The sequence below is a fragment of the Narcine bancroftii genome, chromosome 2, assembly GCF_036971445.1.
Source record: "Narcine bancroftii isolate sNarBan1 chromosome 2, sNarBan1.hap1, whole genome shotgun sequence".
Lineage (NCBI taxonomy): Eukaryota > Metazoa > Chordata > Chondrichthyes > Torpediniformes > Narcinidae > Narcine > Narcine bancroftii.
Genome location: NC_091470.1, coordinates 144,957,878 through 144,974,948, shown reverse-complemented (window position 1 = coordinate 144,974,948; position 17,071 = coordinate 144,957,878). Strand labels below are relative to the sequence as shown.

At 40.6% G+C, this 17,071-nt stretch overlaps 1 protein-coding gene across 12 annotated transcripts in view; it reads left to right on the top strand.

Moving 5' to 3' along the window:
- Window positions 1-17,071, top strand: part of rerea (arginine-glutamic acid dipeptide (RE) repeats a) — a 502,370-nt gene that overhangs the window by 213,160 nt on the left and 272,139 nt on the right. For 11 of the 12 annotated variants that reach the window (XR_011351646.1, XM_069918381.1, XM_069918382.1 and 8 more), the window contains one exon: window positions 15,471-15,576. Coding sequence is in view for 11 of the 12 variants with exons in the window: in XM_069918381.1 (XP_069774482.1) it covers window positions 15,471-15,576 (106 nt within the window). In the remaining variant the exon portion in view is untranslated. Of the gene's footprint in view, window positions 1-4,282; window positions 4,308-15,470; window positions 15,577-17,071 lie in introns of those variants that run through there. The other variant, XM_069918392.1, reaches the window with a different exon arrangement.

Genomic DNA, 17,071 nt, shown 5'->3' with positions numbered 1-17,071 from the left:
TCACTTTCTCACATGTCCAGATTGCATGAATTGTTGTTCCCATTTCCTTTTTACAGCGAAAACATCTGTCAGATACTGTTGGGTCCCATTTATTTAACTTTTGAGGTGTAATATATAGCCTGTGTATCCAGTTATATTGTATCATACGTCACCTCGTATGTATTGTATTTCTCATAGTTCCTGAGCATAACTTCTCCCATGTTTCCTTCTTTATCTTTATGTTTAGATCTTGTTCCCATTTTTGTTTAGTTTTACCATTTGTTTCCTCATTCTCCTTTTCTTGTAGTTTAATATACATGTTTGTTATAAACTTTTTGATTATCATTGTGTCTGTAATCACATATTAAGAAGGTAGGGTTGAAAAGGACCATAAATCAACCATGATCCAATGGCGGCGGGCAGACCGAAAAGCCCAATTCACTCTTTGTGCCTTGTGATCTTTATTAATGCTGATTAAAAAAAAATTGCATTTACACTTCTGCCACGTTTTTGTAAAATCCTGGGAAAGTGCTTATTTAAAGTGGTGTGCCCATATAAATGGGTAACAATGATCTTCATGCTTGTTTCAAGCAGAATTAACAGAAATGTCAAAAATTTGGGGGTTTATTTTGCATTATGTTAAAAGTTGTGGCAATTTTTGTTCTGGGTTTCAGTGAACATTTTTCATTTTAGTACTAAAATTTAATAGCCCAGCACAAGGATTTGTAAGGACAAAATATCCATAGAAAATATGATGAGTTGAGTGTTTTTCTGTTGAATTTATGAGATGTTCATTTCTGGCTGTGCAGCATTAATTGCCCATCCCTAGTTTCCATTGAGGAATGGTGATGTGCTGCCCTCATGAACTGCTAAGGTCATTCTGTTGAAAGTGTTCTTATTGCAACAATGGATTGAGAGTTCTCAGATTTCAATCCAGCATCAATGAAGGAATGCTCCACTTTCCCTTGTCAGGACAGCGCCACTTCAAAGGGGACATGTACATGTGGGTGTTCTATCAACTTGCTACCTTTATACTTGATGAGTGGATTTTGTAGATTTGGGGCATATTGCTCCATTGCATTTAGTACATGCTATATACACTGCAGCTATGGTTTGTTAATATTGAATGACAGTGAAGTGAAATGTTGTTGAGTTTTCTGAGTATTTTTGTATTCGTACAAACAAGAGGAGACAATTCCATCACGTTCCTGGCCTAAGGCTTGCTGGTAATGGAAATGCACTGGAAAATCAAAAAGTAAATCACTTTCTGTAAATAATACAGCTTATTCACCACAATTTACAGCCACTTCATTTACATGGCCGGTCAGTGGTGATTCCACAGGACATTGATGGTGGGGGACTTGGCAATGGTAATGTTGTTCAATGTCCATGGTAAGTAGTTTCTCCCTTACTGCTCTGTTCCCTGACATATGCAACTGAAATGTTCCTTGCCCCATATCAGCCCATCCGTGAAAGTTCTCCAAGTTTTCCTGTATGCAGGTATGGGAACTTTTGTGCCTGCCTTAACCAGGAGACATACATGCAAAGGAGCATGTGATTTTCATTCTCCTTTCATCGAGGAGGCATTTCCAGTTCTCAAGCACTGTGGAGTTACATAATTATCACACAACTAGCAAGCCTGTTGTATTGATATCAGTTTGACAACTGGATAACTTGAACCCTATGAAAATCAAACAATTTCTGAACTGATTGTACTAGATATTGTACTGTTGTACTAGATATTTGTACATAATATTTTTTCATTTTGGACCTATTTTACAGTCATCCAGCCATTTAATTAAATGGTGTTGCCATTTAATTGATCTTCCAGTCAGTGCAGCGAACATCAGAAAAGGGAGCAGGAGTCGGCCATCGAGCCTGCCCCGCCATTCAATGAGATCATGGCTGATATGATGATAGGCCTTTTCCCCATCTTTATTAATTCCCACTTTGTAAAATTCTGTCCAACCTTGTCTTAAATATATTCACTGAGGTAGCTTCCCCAGCTTCTATGGGCAGTGTATTGCATAGTTTCATCTCCCTTTGGGAAAGCAGTTCCTCCTCATCTCCATCCTGAAATGGAATGCAAGCATGCCTACCTTGCAAAGCTGAATATTCCAATGAAAATACATGTCTGCTTTTCATGCCCCAGATGAATTCGATCACTGAGGAGCATTTTATTCTTGGTTCATGTCTTCATTAGGTTGAGTTAGGACCAACTGGAAAAATGGGTGGCAGATGGAATTTAATGCAGACAAGTGTGAGGTGTTGCATTTTGGAAGGACGAGCCAAGAAAGGACACACACACAGAGGAGTGTGGTAGGGCACAGGGATCTGGCAATACAGGTACAGAGGGATCTGGAAATAGAGAGACATAATTCCCTGAAAGTGGTGTCACAGGTGGATAGCAATGTAAAGAGAGCTTTTTGGTATATTGGCCTTCATAAATCAAAGTATTGAGTAAAGGTGTTGGGATGTTATGTTAAAGTTGTATAAGACATTGGTGAGGCCACATTGAAAGTATTATGTGCAGTTTTGGTCACCGAATTACAGGAAAGATAGAAAGAGTGCAGAGAAGATTTATGAGGACATTGCCAGGACTTTAGGAAAGGGAAAGGTAAACAGGTTAGGACTTTATTCCCTGGAGCACAGAAGAATGAGGGGTGATTTGATAGAGGTATTTAAAATTATGAGGGGGATAGATCGAGTAAATGTAGATCGGCTTTTTGCACAGAGGGAAGGTGAGATACAAACCAGAAGACCTGGGGAAAAGTTTAGGAGGAACATGAGGGGAAACTTCTTCACACAGAGAGTGGTGGGAGTGTGGAGTCAGCTTCCAGCTGGTGGTGAATGCAGGCTCAGTTTTAACATTTAAGAGGAATTTAGACAGGTACATGGATAGGAGGGGTGAAGGTCAGTGAGACGTGGGAAAAAAAAGGTTCAGCACAGACTAGAACGGACGAAGGAGCCTATTTATGTGGTATAATGTTCTGTGGTTCTTTTTGGTTTAAAAAAAATTAGGAACTGAGAAATAAGGAGCATTACCATTTTTATATTAAAAAAATCTGATATCCCGAAAGGATTTTGACTCACTTTTTGACTGAGTGATGGTCAGATTCCATGAATGGAATCCAGAGTGAATGCTGATGTTATAAATATTAACGTCTGTCTTTTCAGTTTAGTTATTTGTGGCTGCTTTGGATACATTGGCAAATTTAGCCAATTGCAGAATTAGTGAAAACACAGGAGACCTGAAGGAACAGCTTATTTTAATATATTTAAGCTACAGGGTCTGTTTTTTAAAAATCATTTATTAAAATAATGAGCTCACGGGGGAAAAACTTTAAAAAATTGGCATAACTTTGAAGTTTTACAGCTTCAAAATGAAAATATATTGTTTTTTATTTAAGGTTTGTTGCCAATATCAACTAAATCCAAGAAATCCTTGCTTTATCTTGGATACAAAGTTGGAATACAGAGACTGATTGAGTAAAGAAGACTTCAAGTGGTGAACATACCCAGATTGTATTCCTAAAAAAGAGCTTCCATTCTGGTGAACTCTTTTTTAAAAATCAGATGAGATTCGCGAAGTCGATCAATAGCCCCATTCACTTTGTCCCAGTAATTAACTGTCAATATACTGGTTAATGTGCCAGTGTGAACGTTTGCGAATCGGCATGCAGGCGTCAGATCACCCTAGGAGTGGACTACCTAGGTAGGGTGTATCATCCCCGGGATCATTTGGCCGGTTAGCCCAGTGTGAAAGGGACTTGGAGTATCTAGGGAGATTCATAACAAAATTAATGCGTAAAGAGAGAAACGTAAAGTTATGAAGGCAATAAAACACATCGGCGCACATTTTATAAAGTCCATGGGAAAGTCACACAGAGAGAGAGAGAGAGAGAGAGAGAGAGAGAGCGGGCGGACGGACCTGCCCTCCCAGAATTCTGTGCAGCAGAGAAATCCCTCCGAGTGGTGTGTGCCAGACAGAATTCTGAGAGGGCAGGTCCGCCATCACTCTCTCTCTCTCTCTCTCTCTCTCTCTCTCTCTCTCTCTCTCTCTCTGTGATTTTCCAACGGTTTTTAAATTGTGTGCCAATGTGTTTTATTGCCGCTACCACTTTCCCATGGTCCTTTATAAATTTATAAAGGTTTATATAGGTCAGCACAACAACAGAGGCTGAAGGGCTCATACTATGATGTTCATAATGCTTAATTATGTTATCATTAGGCATGATTAATTTTGTTTTAATACATGTTCATTCGGATGTATCACTCAGAAGTAACCAGTAGAGTATAGGCACCTCCCTCCCTGGAAATGCCTTCTGGTGAGTGTGAAAGGACGGAGAGAACCGGTTAACAGTGGTCTAGTATCCACAGCCAAACTGGCTTCCTGAAATGGTTCATTGAACAGTAGTTTATTGGTTAGCCAATGTGAAAAAGGCGAATGAAAACACTTGATTTATTAATTTTAGTTTCATCCTGAAATTAAAAATAATTGTTTTTCTTCTCAGGAACTCATTAATTTTATGTATGTCAAATAACTAAAATGTGGAGAATTCATCTGTAAAGACTCACATTCCAATCCCATAGCTGTCAGATAAATATCTCTGATTAGCTTTCAATCTATGAATTCAGCCTTTCTTTTCTCTTTTCTGTCAGCTTTGTTAGCACAAAATTAGGCACCATATTTTGTAATGTGTTTCCAGAATTTATAAAAAATAATGCATTTGTAAAAATTGGTTAAGAATGGGCTAAAAGCAAAGGGAAGCAACAGTTTTTGTTGAAACCTCTTTGAAATATTTAATGCCAAAAATGTGTATTCAAAGCTGCCTATGATGGGGTGGTTTTTGAGAGACCAAAGCTTTCTTTGAAACTTGAAAACAGAAAGACGAGAGCATACATACGTTGAACATCTACTGTAGCGAATGCAACCCTTACTTACAACATCCCTTGTCTTGAGTCTACAGTTAAAAACAGCTTCAAACATGAAAAAAAAAGCATTTGTGGATTTCACTGTGAATGTATACATGTACAGTCATGCATTTTTTAATGTCTATATGTCCTGTGAAATAGGATGTTATGCGATGTGGATGTTGTGCGAACACCCTATTCTTCTTTGGCTTGGCTTCGCGGACGAAGATTTTTGCAATGTAGGGTACCTGTATTGACTAAATAGCCAAAATACTGTACAAAAAAAGCCCGACTGTAAAGGTCTTAGGTCGGGAGACTTACCTCCTTGAATGCACTGTGGCTGGCTCCAAGGTGCTTCTCGGAGAAGGGTAATCAGCGGAGCACAGCATTCCGCCACCTCGCATGAATGTAATGCCGCTGCAAGCGGCGGGCTGATGATGTCGCGGTGACATCATCAGCCTGAGACGCAGGAGCAGTATTTAATAGCCTTTATGACGGTGCATGGGATTTCTGCCTGGAGACTAAGATTGGCTGCAAACATTGCAATCATCTGTTTTGCCTGCTCTGGGGCCACCATGATCCACTTTGGGCTCTTTCCACATCAGCGCATATGAATGACGTCAACTCGGCAGGCAGTGCTACGCTACCAGTTGCCTCGCCTCCATTGGCTCCCGAGGGCGCTATGAGGCGCTGCTCAACATGAATGCAACGCAGGAGCAGCCTTTTAGGGCTGCTCCATGAAAGATAAGTTTATATTATCCCTCCAGGCAGAGGCTTGGCATGAAAAGGCCCAAAGAGGATCAGGATCATCTAAATCACTGTTCTCAAGTTCCTCATAGTGTTCCACTGGAAGAGCGCTGCGTGTGTTCGTTACGTCCGCTGCATCCCATTCTCCCATCAGGATTTCTGAACTCTATTATAACCTTATGAGACCACGGACACGCGTGGTCAGACGTTGCCCAAATGGACAATATGCAGCATATGGACTATTTCATTTGTATTAAATCTTAATGCAAGAAAATTTAGTAAATCACATTTGTTTGAAACAAAGTAATCTAAATCTCCAAACATGTGGAGGTCTGTGGCCATGCCTTTTAAAAAAAAAAAAAAAAATAAATCTTTTCCCTCCTTTCTCTGGCCAAAAGACCAAACAGATAATACGTCCCACTGTTGTAACCAAAGGAACTGGTAACAGAAGTCCCACGTGATGTATTGACTGATTTGACTTGTGACCCTGGACATCATGCCATGTGCCTTCCTACTTCACAAGGCTTACTGATACCTGGCACAGACAGCAGAGCATGTAAACCCAGTCTTCCATGCCAGCGTTCTCAACATTTTGTTTCATTGTAATGCTTCAAGTAAATGTGATTTTCTTTGACTATAATTATTGGGCGGCGAGGTTGGCGTGATGCCATTGCAGCGCCAGTGATTGGAGCTGTGGTTTGAATCCTGCGCTGCCTGTAAGGAGTTTGTATGTCTCTGTCGGTTTTCCCCGTGGGCTCTGGTTTCCTTCTATCATTCAAAACATACCAGGGGTGTCATGGTGGTACAGACTTGTGGTCCAAAATGGCCTGTTATCATTCTGTATGTTTAAAAAAATGTATGCTGTCACAGCAAAATCCACAAAAGCTTACTTTTTTCATGTTTTTAGGTACCTTTATTAAGTTCATTTTGAAGCTGTTTTATTCTCAACTGTGGCCTTGATGGACTCCACACAAGAGATGTTGTAAGGGTGGAAGCATTCGCTACAGTAGGTGTTCGACGTGTGTCTGCTCTCGTCTTTCTGTTTTCAAGTCTCAAAGGAAGCTTTGGTCTTTCAAAAACCATCCTATCAAAGGCAGCTTTGAATACACATCATTGGCATTAAATATTTCAAAGGAGCTTCAACAAAAACATATTCTGATTTATTTTGTTGATCATATTAAAACAGCAGGCAGACTTCAAGATAAAGACATTCAGACCATTTACTCCCTGTTTTCCATGGAGCCTCCTTGGATTTTATTGTTGAAATGCAGTTCATCTCAGAGGTGCTGTACCTTGCTGTGTATACGCAGTGGATGACCAATTTCCTGCATTTACAGTGTGAAACTGATTCAATCAGACATTTGTTGGCTTCCTGTCACACAGATTTGTACCACAGTGAAATCCCTGTTATCTGGAATTCAAGCAACTGACAACTGGAAAAATAATGAAGGAAAATAAATAAATTAAAATAAAATAAATAAGTTTAAATAAAATTTTAAATAAAAGTTTATAGGCGTTAATGTGCCTTCATCATATTGTCTCTATGTTCAGGCTCAAGGAGAGGTCTTCTGATCTATGGACTCCCGGAAACTTGAAAATACTAACCCTCTCCACCTTTGTCCCAATCATGTGGACAGGAAATTTTAAATTAAAAAAAAACTTATTTAGATACACAGCACGGTAACAGGCCATTTTGGTCACGAGCTCGTGCTGCCCAATTTACAGCTAATTGACCTACAACCTCCAGTGCGTTTCAAATGGTGGGAGGAAATTGGAGCCCCCAGGGAAAACCCACGTAGACACGGGGAGAATATACCAACTCCTTGGGGATATCTTGGGATTTGAATTCCAGTCCCAGTCGCTGGCACCGTAAAGGTGTTGCACGAACCACTATGCCAACCGTGCGTGGTCCCGTGGAAAGATGGAGGCATAGCCGAAGCCGCCGTAGCAGCAGCACTGCCACTAGTGCAGACCCCTGAGGAGCGGAGATGCAGCTCGACCTACAGTCAGACTTGGTCAGAGAAAGGGAAGCAAGAGAGTCACTGAGTGTCCGAAGCTCCACTTGGAAAGGTCCATTGAGGGAGCTAACAGTGATTTTATTTGAGATCTGGCGATCCCGGGGTCTATTCCCAAGATGGTGGCGCCTATTAATCAGCAGCTGGCCACGAGAGGCTGCAGGCTCAGGGGAAGGAGGCGACTGGAGCGGGGAACCACAAGTTTGGAAACCCTCATCCCCCTGTCTGAGAAGAAGAAGCCGAAGAGACAATCCATGGGACTGTGAACACGGAAGTGGACCAGTGAGGAGGCTCTGCGGCTGAGGGACCAGTGGAAGCGGTGGGCTGCTGGCAACTCGAGGTGCGAAACCGACAGAAGCTGTTGGCTGCCAGAGACTGGCTCGAACTGGCCGGAGGAGTACCAAGTATTAGAACCGTGATGTGAGGGGGTGCCGAAGGGTCCCTGACCATGTCAGAGGTTCAGGTTTGGACTTGACTCTGATTGGCTGCAGAAATCTTGGAGGCGAATCTATGGACTCAGTGAATCGGTGGGGGGGGCAGGGGGGGGATTCTCTTGCTTTTCTTTCTCTGACTATAATAAATTAAGAGATGCTTTGGCAATTTTGGCCAGCGGCGAATCTGTGCCTTGCAGCAGGAGAAAAGGAATTTCATGTAATAGGACACTGTTTTATTACTATCACAATAAATTGAATCTTGAATCCTTCGGCCTCCCTTCCCTGAAATTAATAATAAGCTGTTTGGTCTTGGTGACGTCGAACAGCACTTGTTCGGTTATATTTTCCAAGATCAGCTGCTGTTTTGCAATTTGTCTGAGCTACCAGTTCTTCCAATTAACTCCAAATACAATCCAAATTCAAACTTTTGTTTTGTGCAAGCAGTTCTGCAGCAGAAATTAACACCTTGAAACAGATTTGATCTTCACTATATGTGGAGAAAGTCTAACTCGAATTCCACATCTAAATTCACTTGAATGTGTCCTTGAATTAATCTTGAGAGCTTTACCTTGAGATATTACGGAACATAATATTAGGAGCATACCAATAACTGCTCATTTGTGCTTTCAGAACCAGAATCACGTTGATCGTCAAGAACGTGTCATGGAATTTGTTGGTTGGTGGCAGCAGTATGGTGTAGAGGTTCCATAGGTTCATTATCCATTCAGAAATCTGATGGTGGAGTGAAAAAAGCTGGTTTTGTAACATTGAGTGTGTGTCTTCAGACTTTGGTGCCTCTTTCCTGATGGTAATGAGAAAAGGGCATTTCCTAGATGGTGAAGGTCCTTGATAGATGCAGCTTTCTTGAGGCACCGCCTTCCAAAGATGCCATTAATGGAGTGAAGGCCAACACCCCTGAAGGTGCTAGCTGAGTTTATAACCCCCTGTAACCCGTTCCTGTCCTGTGCATTGGCACCTCCATACTTGACTTCTTCCCCCACTGCCATCAGATTCCTAAACAATCAATGAACCAAAGACTCTGCCTTACTTTTCATGCACTATTATTCTTCTCATCATTTTATTAATTTTTTATTGTAATGTCGGTAAGATGGTGATAATAGGTACATTTGCACTCAATTTATTGGTCATCATTTGGTTCGAAAAAGACACGTTGTTTTGCATTTCTTCTGTGGACACAAAGGTGACTTTGCAGTTCCAGTCTGTAAGTGCAGAGTCTAGTACAATGGGGGCACTGGAAGTCCAGTTTTTTAATAACTGTGGCTGCTGCTTTGTGACGCTGTTCATGGCTTTCCATCAGTTTTTGGCAGCGCCTATTTTCAAAACCGGTGTAGGTTTCATAGCACGAGGCTCGCTCGCCAAGGGGATCTGTCAGCAGTTGCAGCTTCTAGATCTTTTGCCAGAATGTCACAGTAGCATAGGGTTTCCTTCACGGCGTCCTTATAAAACTTTTTTTTGCACTGTGTGATGCTGTCGCAAAGCACCGAATTTCATGACTTGTTCATGATGATTCTGACAGAGATGCAAACAGTCAGTTTTGATGTGAGAAATGCCCAGTGCTAACTTCAAAGTAGCCTTTGCAATGCACTGCTGCCATAAGGTTTACTTTGTGGCTGGTTTGTTAACTATGGATGGCTGGAACAAATTATGTTTTTTTTCTATTTATGCTGTTGATTCTTTTGTGAGACTTCACTAACTATCAAGGCCAATTTCCTTTGATACCTGACATCATTTCTATTGCCTCTGGGTGTATTCTGCATCACTGAATGAAAGTAAAAGTAAATTGTTTCCAGCTCGGTAATTCACAGCAAACTTTAGATAAAGATGCTTTGGAACTTGAAGGACAGCAAGTAATATGAAGGCTAATAAATTGGATTGCAATACTTCACTCTGCTGTGCTCTGAGAACAATTAATAATATATGTAAATTATTGAAATGATAATGGTGAGTCGCAAAATATTTAATGCTTTTATGAATTTGGGATTTCCCCCAGTCTAAATGCTGGAGAATCTCTGCAAGACAGGGCAGAGAGCTAACTATCAGCTATTTCTTTTCGAACTGTTGGCTCCAGTCAACAAGATCTGGTCCAGTGAAACATCCAAAACCATGTAACAAAACTATTCACAAATAAATACAGTAGCTTACGCAGTATGATGCTGAGAAATGGCGTACAGATGTCATAACCAATAGTCAAAGGTCTGGTCAATCACCTTGGTTTTAGGGTGACTCTTAAAAGGCAGAGGGAGAGGGAATTTAAAAAAGAAATTCCAGAGTTTAGGGCCAAGGCTACAAACCACATCAATTTGTGATGGAGGTGCATGAGTTTCTTTTCCCTGTCCCCCACCTCTCACCCTCTTCCCAAAGCTTTGATTCATTCTGGATATTAATCATAACTTGTCATTAAAGGACATAGAACATTGCAGCACTGTACAGGCCCTTCATCCCTCGATGTTGCGCCGTCCTATATATTCCAACCAAAAATCCAATCCCTGCCTAGCTTGTACCCTTGATGTCTCCCCTAAATGTTCCTCCTTGTTTAGCATCACTAATTTAGAAAAACATCCCCATGTTCATGATAGTTGATGTGAAGTTTTGATCACTCAATGAAATTCACTACTTTTTAACAGGTACAGTAGAAAACGTTTCAAGTCATCTGAGCCAGCTCCAAGAATCCTTAGTTAATCTCTTGTGTAAATGATGTGGTATAGTCGTGCAATGCAAACTCTGAACTTGTTCATTGCCAGCCCTTGAACTATGAAAGTCCGACCGTGGATATGCATGGATATTTGAGAATATCTGATTAAAAAAAAAAAATCACATATCTGTTAAACAGGTTTAATTTAAATTCGGTGGATTTAATCAAGCCTAAAGCATTGTTATGTTGAGATGTGGGATATTTGAGTATCACAAGTTTCATAAGGTGCGTTCAGATGGCCAGAATACCCGAACGTAAAGCCGCCAAAAATACCCGAATGTGGCTGTCGGGAGGCCACCTGAAAGTGGAGAATCTGGCCCCGAGGTATAACCTCTGGCTTGGAGCGCTCCCCCTAGGCACCTGAAAGCAGCAAGACAAAGCGGCGAGCAGCTTTCAGGTGCCGAGTCAACTGGCAACCTGCTGACACCTACCCTCCCCGCTGCCAACACTTACCCTCCTCACTGCCTGACAGCCCTCTGGCGCGGGACTACGGGGCTGGGGCAGCTGGCGCAGGACTACGGGGCTGGGGAAACTGGCGCGGGACTACGGGGCTGGGCTGGCTGGCGCCGACTACAATTTGCTGCTACAAGATGCTCCATAAACAGGTCATGACTACGGCCACAGTCCACAGGAGATGGCATTCGTTCAGACACAGCTCTCCTTCAGCCGGCACGTTCAGGTGACAGAAAGGCGTCTTCTCCGTGGCCACCTGAATGTCCCAGCTGCACTCCCCCAGCTGTGTCTGCCGGCACATTATCTGCGTATGAGCACCTGAAAGCGGCCTTTCCTCAAATTAAGACATATGTGATTTGCAACCATTCGTACATACAACCGAAAGGAATAACGGCTGCGTGTGTACAATGGTGACCGTCTCTCCTTTGCCAATTGGAAAGCGCAATAAGCTCGCCCAAGAACATGGCGAGCAAGAGGAAAAATCCATCCCCTGCTGATAGATCTGGAAAGAAGCTGAGGAAGATGCTCGATTTGGAATTGGAAATGACTTGATTTACGACTTCTACATGCCATGCTGACGTACTTCCAACTTGCGTCCATTTTGCGATATGACCGGTCGGTCAGAACGGAACTCGGATGTGTGTCCTGGAATAGCTGTATTGTTTAATTTCATTTGACCAATCCAGAATCTTTGAGTCGTTCATCATGGAAATAGGTTCCTCAGTTCACTGAGTCTGCGCTTACCATGAATCACCCATTTACAGCAATCTTACATTTATCTAATTTTTATTCTCCTGCATTCTCATCAAATGCCCCAGATTTTATGATTTACCTTGGGACAATTCTTAGCAGTCAATAAATCTACCAAGCTTTGGGCACGGGGGGAAATCAGAGCACCCGGAAGAAACCCATGCAGTCACAGGGAGAACATGTGAACTTGACACAGATAACCCCCAAGGTCAGGAATGAATCTGGGTCTCTGGAGCTGGAGGTTGTAACTGTATCAGCTGTGCCACTGTTCATGCCATTGATGGAGTGATGCCCTTTCACTGCAGTGATACAAACACACACAGATATAAAGCCATATCGTTAACAAAAATTGGAATGACAAACATTCCTCAACCTCTTGATTATAATATCTTCCATCGAAGATATCAACTTTCTTAAAAAGAAACACTAATTATAATTTTTGATTTTTTTTTAAACTCCACCCGTGCACTCTGTTGTTTGGCATTTGGGTAAAATCAGGATGACAAGAAATGCTAATTATTTCATTTTAAAGAAAGTAGAACTCATTTACGATGTATTTAAGGGTATTGAAATATGCTAAAGGCAATTTAGTTGCCCCCGGTCCCCAGCCCACTTCTTCCCCTTTCCCCCAGAGACACATAAAATTAGATTTTGGAAGAACTTTGCCTGACCTCACCACAGATAACAACTGAATCCACAGGGCTTGTTGAAAGTATCCATAGATCTTTATGCAATGGATTAGATTTTTTAAATACTGTTTGGAAGTTGCAGATTGGAATGCTGTTTCTGGAAGAAATTTGCTTTTTATCGTTCCATGTGCTGATTTGCAATGTAATGTGACACATTCACTTTATGTGAATTATGTTGATTTGTGTACATGGAAATGAAAAAGTGAGTTGTCGTTTGCTTGTTGTTGTAAACCACCATTTATTGGTTGATCCTATATGGGAGGTTGCTATCTGATTCCATGAATTTTGTGTAACAAAATGTTTAGATTTGGAAGCACTGACTGCTCTTTTCTAACTCTGTGCTGCCACTGAATGGTTCATTAATGAAACTACGAGATTCGTTTATTTTAAATATTTTTGCACGAGACGTGAGATAGTTCCACCTGGCTCTTCATTTAGCATTTATAAGCAGCATGCATGTTTACTGGGAATTTTATCAAGCCCCATAATATCTGTATTGAAAAACTATGCACAGAACGAAGTCCAGCCTATTCAATCATGTTTTTGTGGCTGAGGAAGAATTTATACTATTAACAGCTAAAGGTAAAACATAAACTCTGATTAAAATACGACTTTTGACTACAGTGCGGAATTCACGAAAATATTAATGTCAGGTGCATTTGTATGGTTTAATCAATTTCACAGGGAACCTCATTGGAAGAGATCAAAATAGTTCACTGAAGAGTTTCTTTTAAACCTTCCACATTGAATGATAGTTCAGAACAGGCAATTTAAAATACAGTACTCACATTCAAGAGCATAACAAAAAGGAACAGAAGTAGGCCTTTCAAGTTTGGTATGGCATTCAATATGTTATGGTTGGTTCAGTGTCTTAAAGCTGTTTTGACATCATTCCTCATATCCTTTGATTTCTTTCGTGTCCGCAGTTAATTGAAAGTTTCAAATGATTATAATCAGTGTGTACATTTGCAGCTTTAAAATTACTCCCTGCTATTCCTTTTTTTAACGTTTACATTTTTTATTTACAGCACGGTAGAAACCGATTCTGGCCATTTAAATCTGTGCTTCCCAGTTACACCCAATTTAACCTACAACCCGTTCTTTTTGGAGGGCGGGAGGATACCCACGCAGTCACGCGGAAGAACGTACAAACCCCTTACAGACAGTGCCTGATTTGAAACTAGTTTGCTGGCACTGCAATTGTGTTGCACAAACTGCTACTTACTTCAATAGTTTAAAAATGTGTAATGTTCTGAAAAGTTCAAATGTAATAATACTGATTATATCATTTACAGAAGCAATGTAATATTCTTTGGTTGCAAAATATAAATCACAGTTGGGTGCACAGTGCCACATCCAGCCCTGGTGTACAAAATGCAATTAAAATACAATAAAATCTCGTTAGAACGTGGTAGTTGGGGTCCAAGATTTCATACTGTGTAATAGCTGAGTCACGGAACAGATGCATATATGTCAGAGCGCCCACAGATAATCAAACCCAAATATTACCAGTTTTTGAAGGATCCACTCTTGATAACTAACAATTTCCATGAAAGAAAGCAAGCACATTCTTTTAATATTGGAATTCTGAATTTACGGAAAAATGGAGTTTTTCCCCAATATTAACTTTCAAAATGACCACTTAACAGGAGCCGCCATTACAGATCAAAGCAATATATAACATGGTTCCCTTTGTCATCTTGATCAAAGAAATGGATTTTGAGGGCAAATCTGTCAAACCCATCCTTTTTTCCATCCATCTATCAAAATTTGCAAAGTTTGAGGTCACAGACAACCGCACTATAAGCAATTCGGCGGATTAACGAATCGCGTTCTAACGAGGTTTCAGTGTAATGAGTAAAATGTGGTCACTTTTTTCCGCCCTTTTACTATCTTCACAAAGGTTTCATGCACGAACCCAGAATCAAACCAGAGAGTGCCAAGAACTACATCCATTCACTTCACTGTTATGGAAGTTCTCCTCTTGGCAGGCAATTTGCTTTTCTCTGTTTTGGTCTTTGCCTGAGGTCTGCAGGGGACCTATGGTCTTTACCCCAACACCTTAAACTCCATTACTTCATGTAATAGATCATAACTCCAGGCCTGAAGGCTGTGGGTGCCAGGACATTTGGAATTGTCAAGATTGATCTTAATGGTTTTTGTAATGTAATGGTTTCATGGAATATAGAGCAGAGGCAGGAAAATTGAATTGAGATGTAGATTGGGGTCATCATTTAATTGATTGGTGGAACAAACTTCGCAGTTCGAACGAGCTGCTCTGATCTTAAAGTTGCATTTTATGCCATCAAAAGAATCTTAACAATAAGTTCACGCTCCAATTTAATGTTCATGGACATTCATGTGCCTGTTTTAAACAACTGTATCCAAGTGACAAATTACTCTGAAGTGGTGTTTTATGGGGCTAATTCATCTCTTTTGGATTTGTAATTTTGTTGTAAACATGTGAATTAGAGAGACCTGTCATCTAAATTATTTCTTTGCTGAATCCATTGTTCCATCACGTTTTGTGGTTGATGTGTAAGATTTGAAACTATGTGGCCATGTTAATGGATTTGTCTCATCTGAATATGTCAGTAAATATTGTGTGAACTTGTTGTGCATTTTGATGAACTTCTCTGGAAATGATCAAAGATTTTTTTTATTATGTAAGCCCCAAATACTTGCTCATTTTTTATGAGCACAGTGCAAAAGGAAGTGCTAATATTGTTCCTTTTATAATTTCATTTATTTAGCCTGCTGATGTTTAACATTTCAGAGCAAACGGGACCATCTGCTAATGAATGTCAAGTGGTACTATCGCCAATCCGAGGTGCCTGATTCAGTCTACCAACATCTAGTTCAGGACCGACAAAATGAGAATGGTGAGTGCTGCAGTGCTTATTATCATGACAAATTAAACCTTTCTCTGTGACTATCTTCTCTTAAATTGCTTCTCTTTAAGATCATTGTTTTACTCATGGCAGTGGTTCTATGTTACATATTTTTTTTTCTTGAGATGTATTGTCTTCATGCATACATCTTTAATGTATAGACAGTAAATTTGTGATTCTTTGGGAGGTGGTCGGGGTGGAATTGATATTGGGGACAGGATAGGCAAGCTTTATTCAGAGACAACACAAATGCATTTGACAGCGGGAGCTTTCGGCGTTCGGAAGAATTTTGGTCCATGACAAATTTCTCGATATGTCCCAGATTAACTGTTCGGAACATGAGAAGTCCTTATGATTTGTAACTCCCCAAAAAAATCTGCTGGGGCAAACTGCATCAGTGGGAGGAGAAGAAGGATTAATGTTTTGGGCTGGAACCCTTCATCAAGACAGATTGAAGCAGATTGTTTTTTTGTTCCGGTTTCCAGCACCCTGTAGTCTCTTGTATTTCATAATCTGTAACTCGAGAATATCTATAATTATTAAATATGCTAAAATCTGATGTAGATTATATTTTCAAATTATTTCTGTGCACACAAACATGGATGAAAAATAGGGGACCAGTTTCCTAACCGCAGCATCACACTGATTAATCTGATCTGTATCATAGTCTGAATGTCCAAGGATATTGCACTTTCTTTCAATCTTCCCAGACTGGAGCAAGGGAAGGCAGTTTATTGTTCAGTGACCCTGCTGTCATTCAGTGGCCCCATAGCTTGAGATGAAGAACCTTGGAGTTTAAGCAGGCTGCTTTCTTAAAATTTTCATCCTCTTTTTAACACTTTCCCTCTGTTTTTTGCAATATTCATACATGATTTATCTTTACTTTTTGTGTTCTCATTGATTGGATGAGTGCTGACAAATCGACTGACAATTCACCACTGTTCTCTGGAATTAACGTTTATCAGTTTGAACTAGACATTGGAGAATGTTCTTTAAAGATTTGTATCAGCCACTTTTACTTTACGTTGGTCACAGCTGAAGTTTCTTTCTGGAAACAATTTTATTCTTTGATTCGCAACCCCATTTGGCTGCAGAATTTTTTTGATGCAGCTCCAACTGGCGTTTGTAACAGTAGTGAGCCATCAGCAGATATTTTAGTATGAAATCACTGATTCTTTCCTCTCCTTGAGGACAAGCAGCAAAAAGGAGAGTGATGTAGCAATTATACTAAACTGTGGAGCCTTTAAACCTTCTTCCAACCTGTAAGTGTGTGCTGACATTTATTTGCATTATGCTTGAAGTCTCAAGAGTTGATGGACCCCAAAATGGAGTGAATTAGTGAAAGGCCCAAACACCCTCCAATCTTCTAACAGAGCCTTTATTCCCTGGCTTCTGGAATATTGAAGGCTTTCATGTTCCTTTCCCATAAAATATTTTTGACGTTTCTCGGCTTTACCTTGTCTCAATTTCTCCTTTAGTTTCTGGT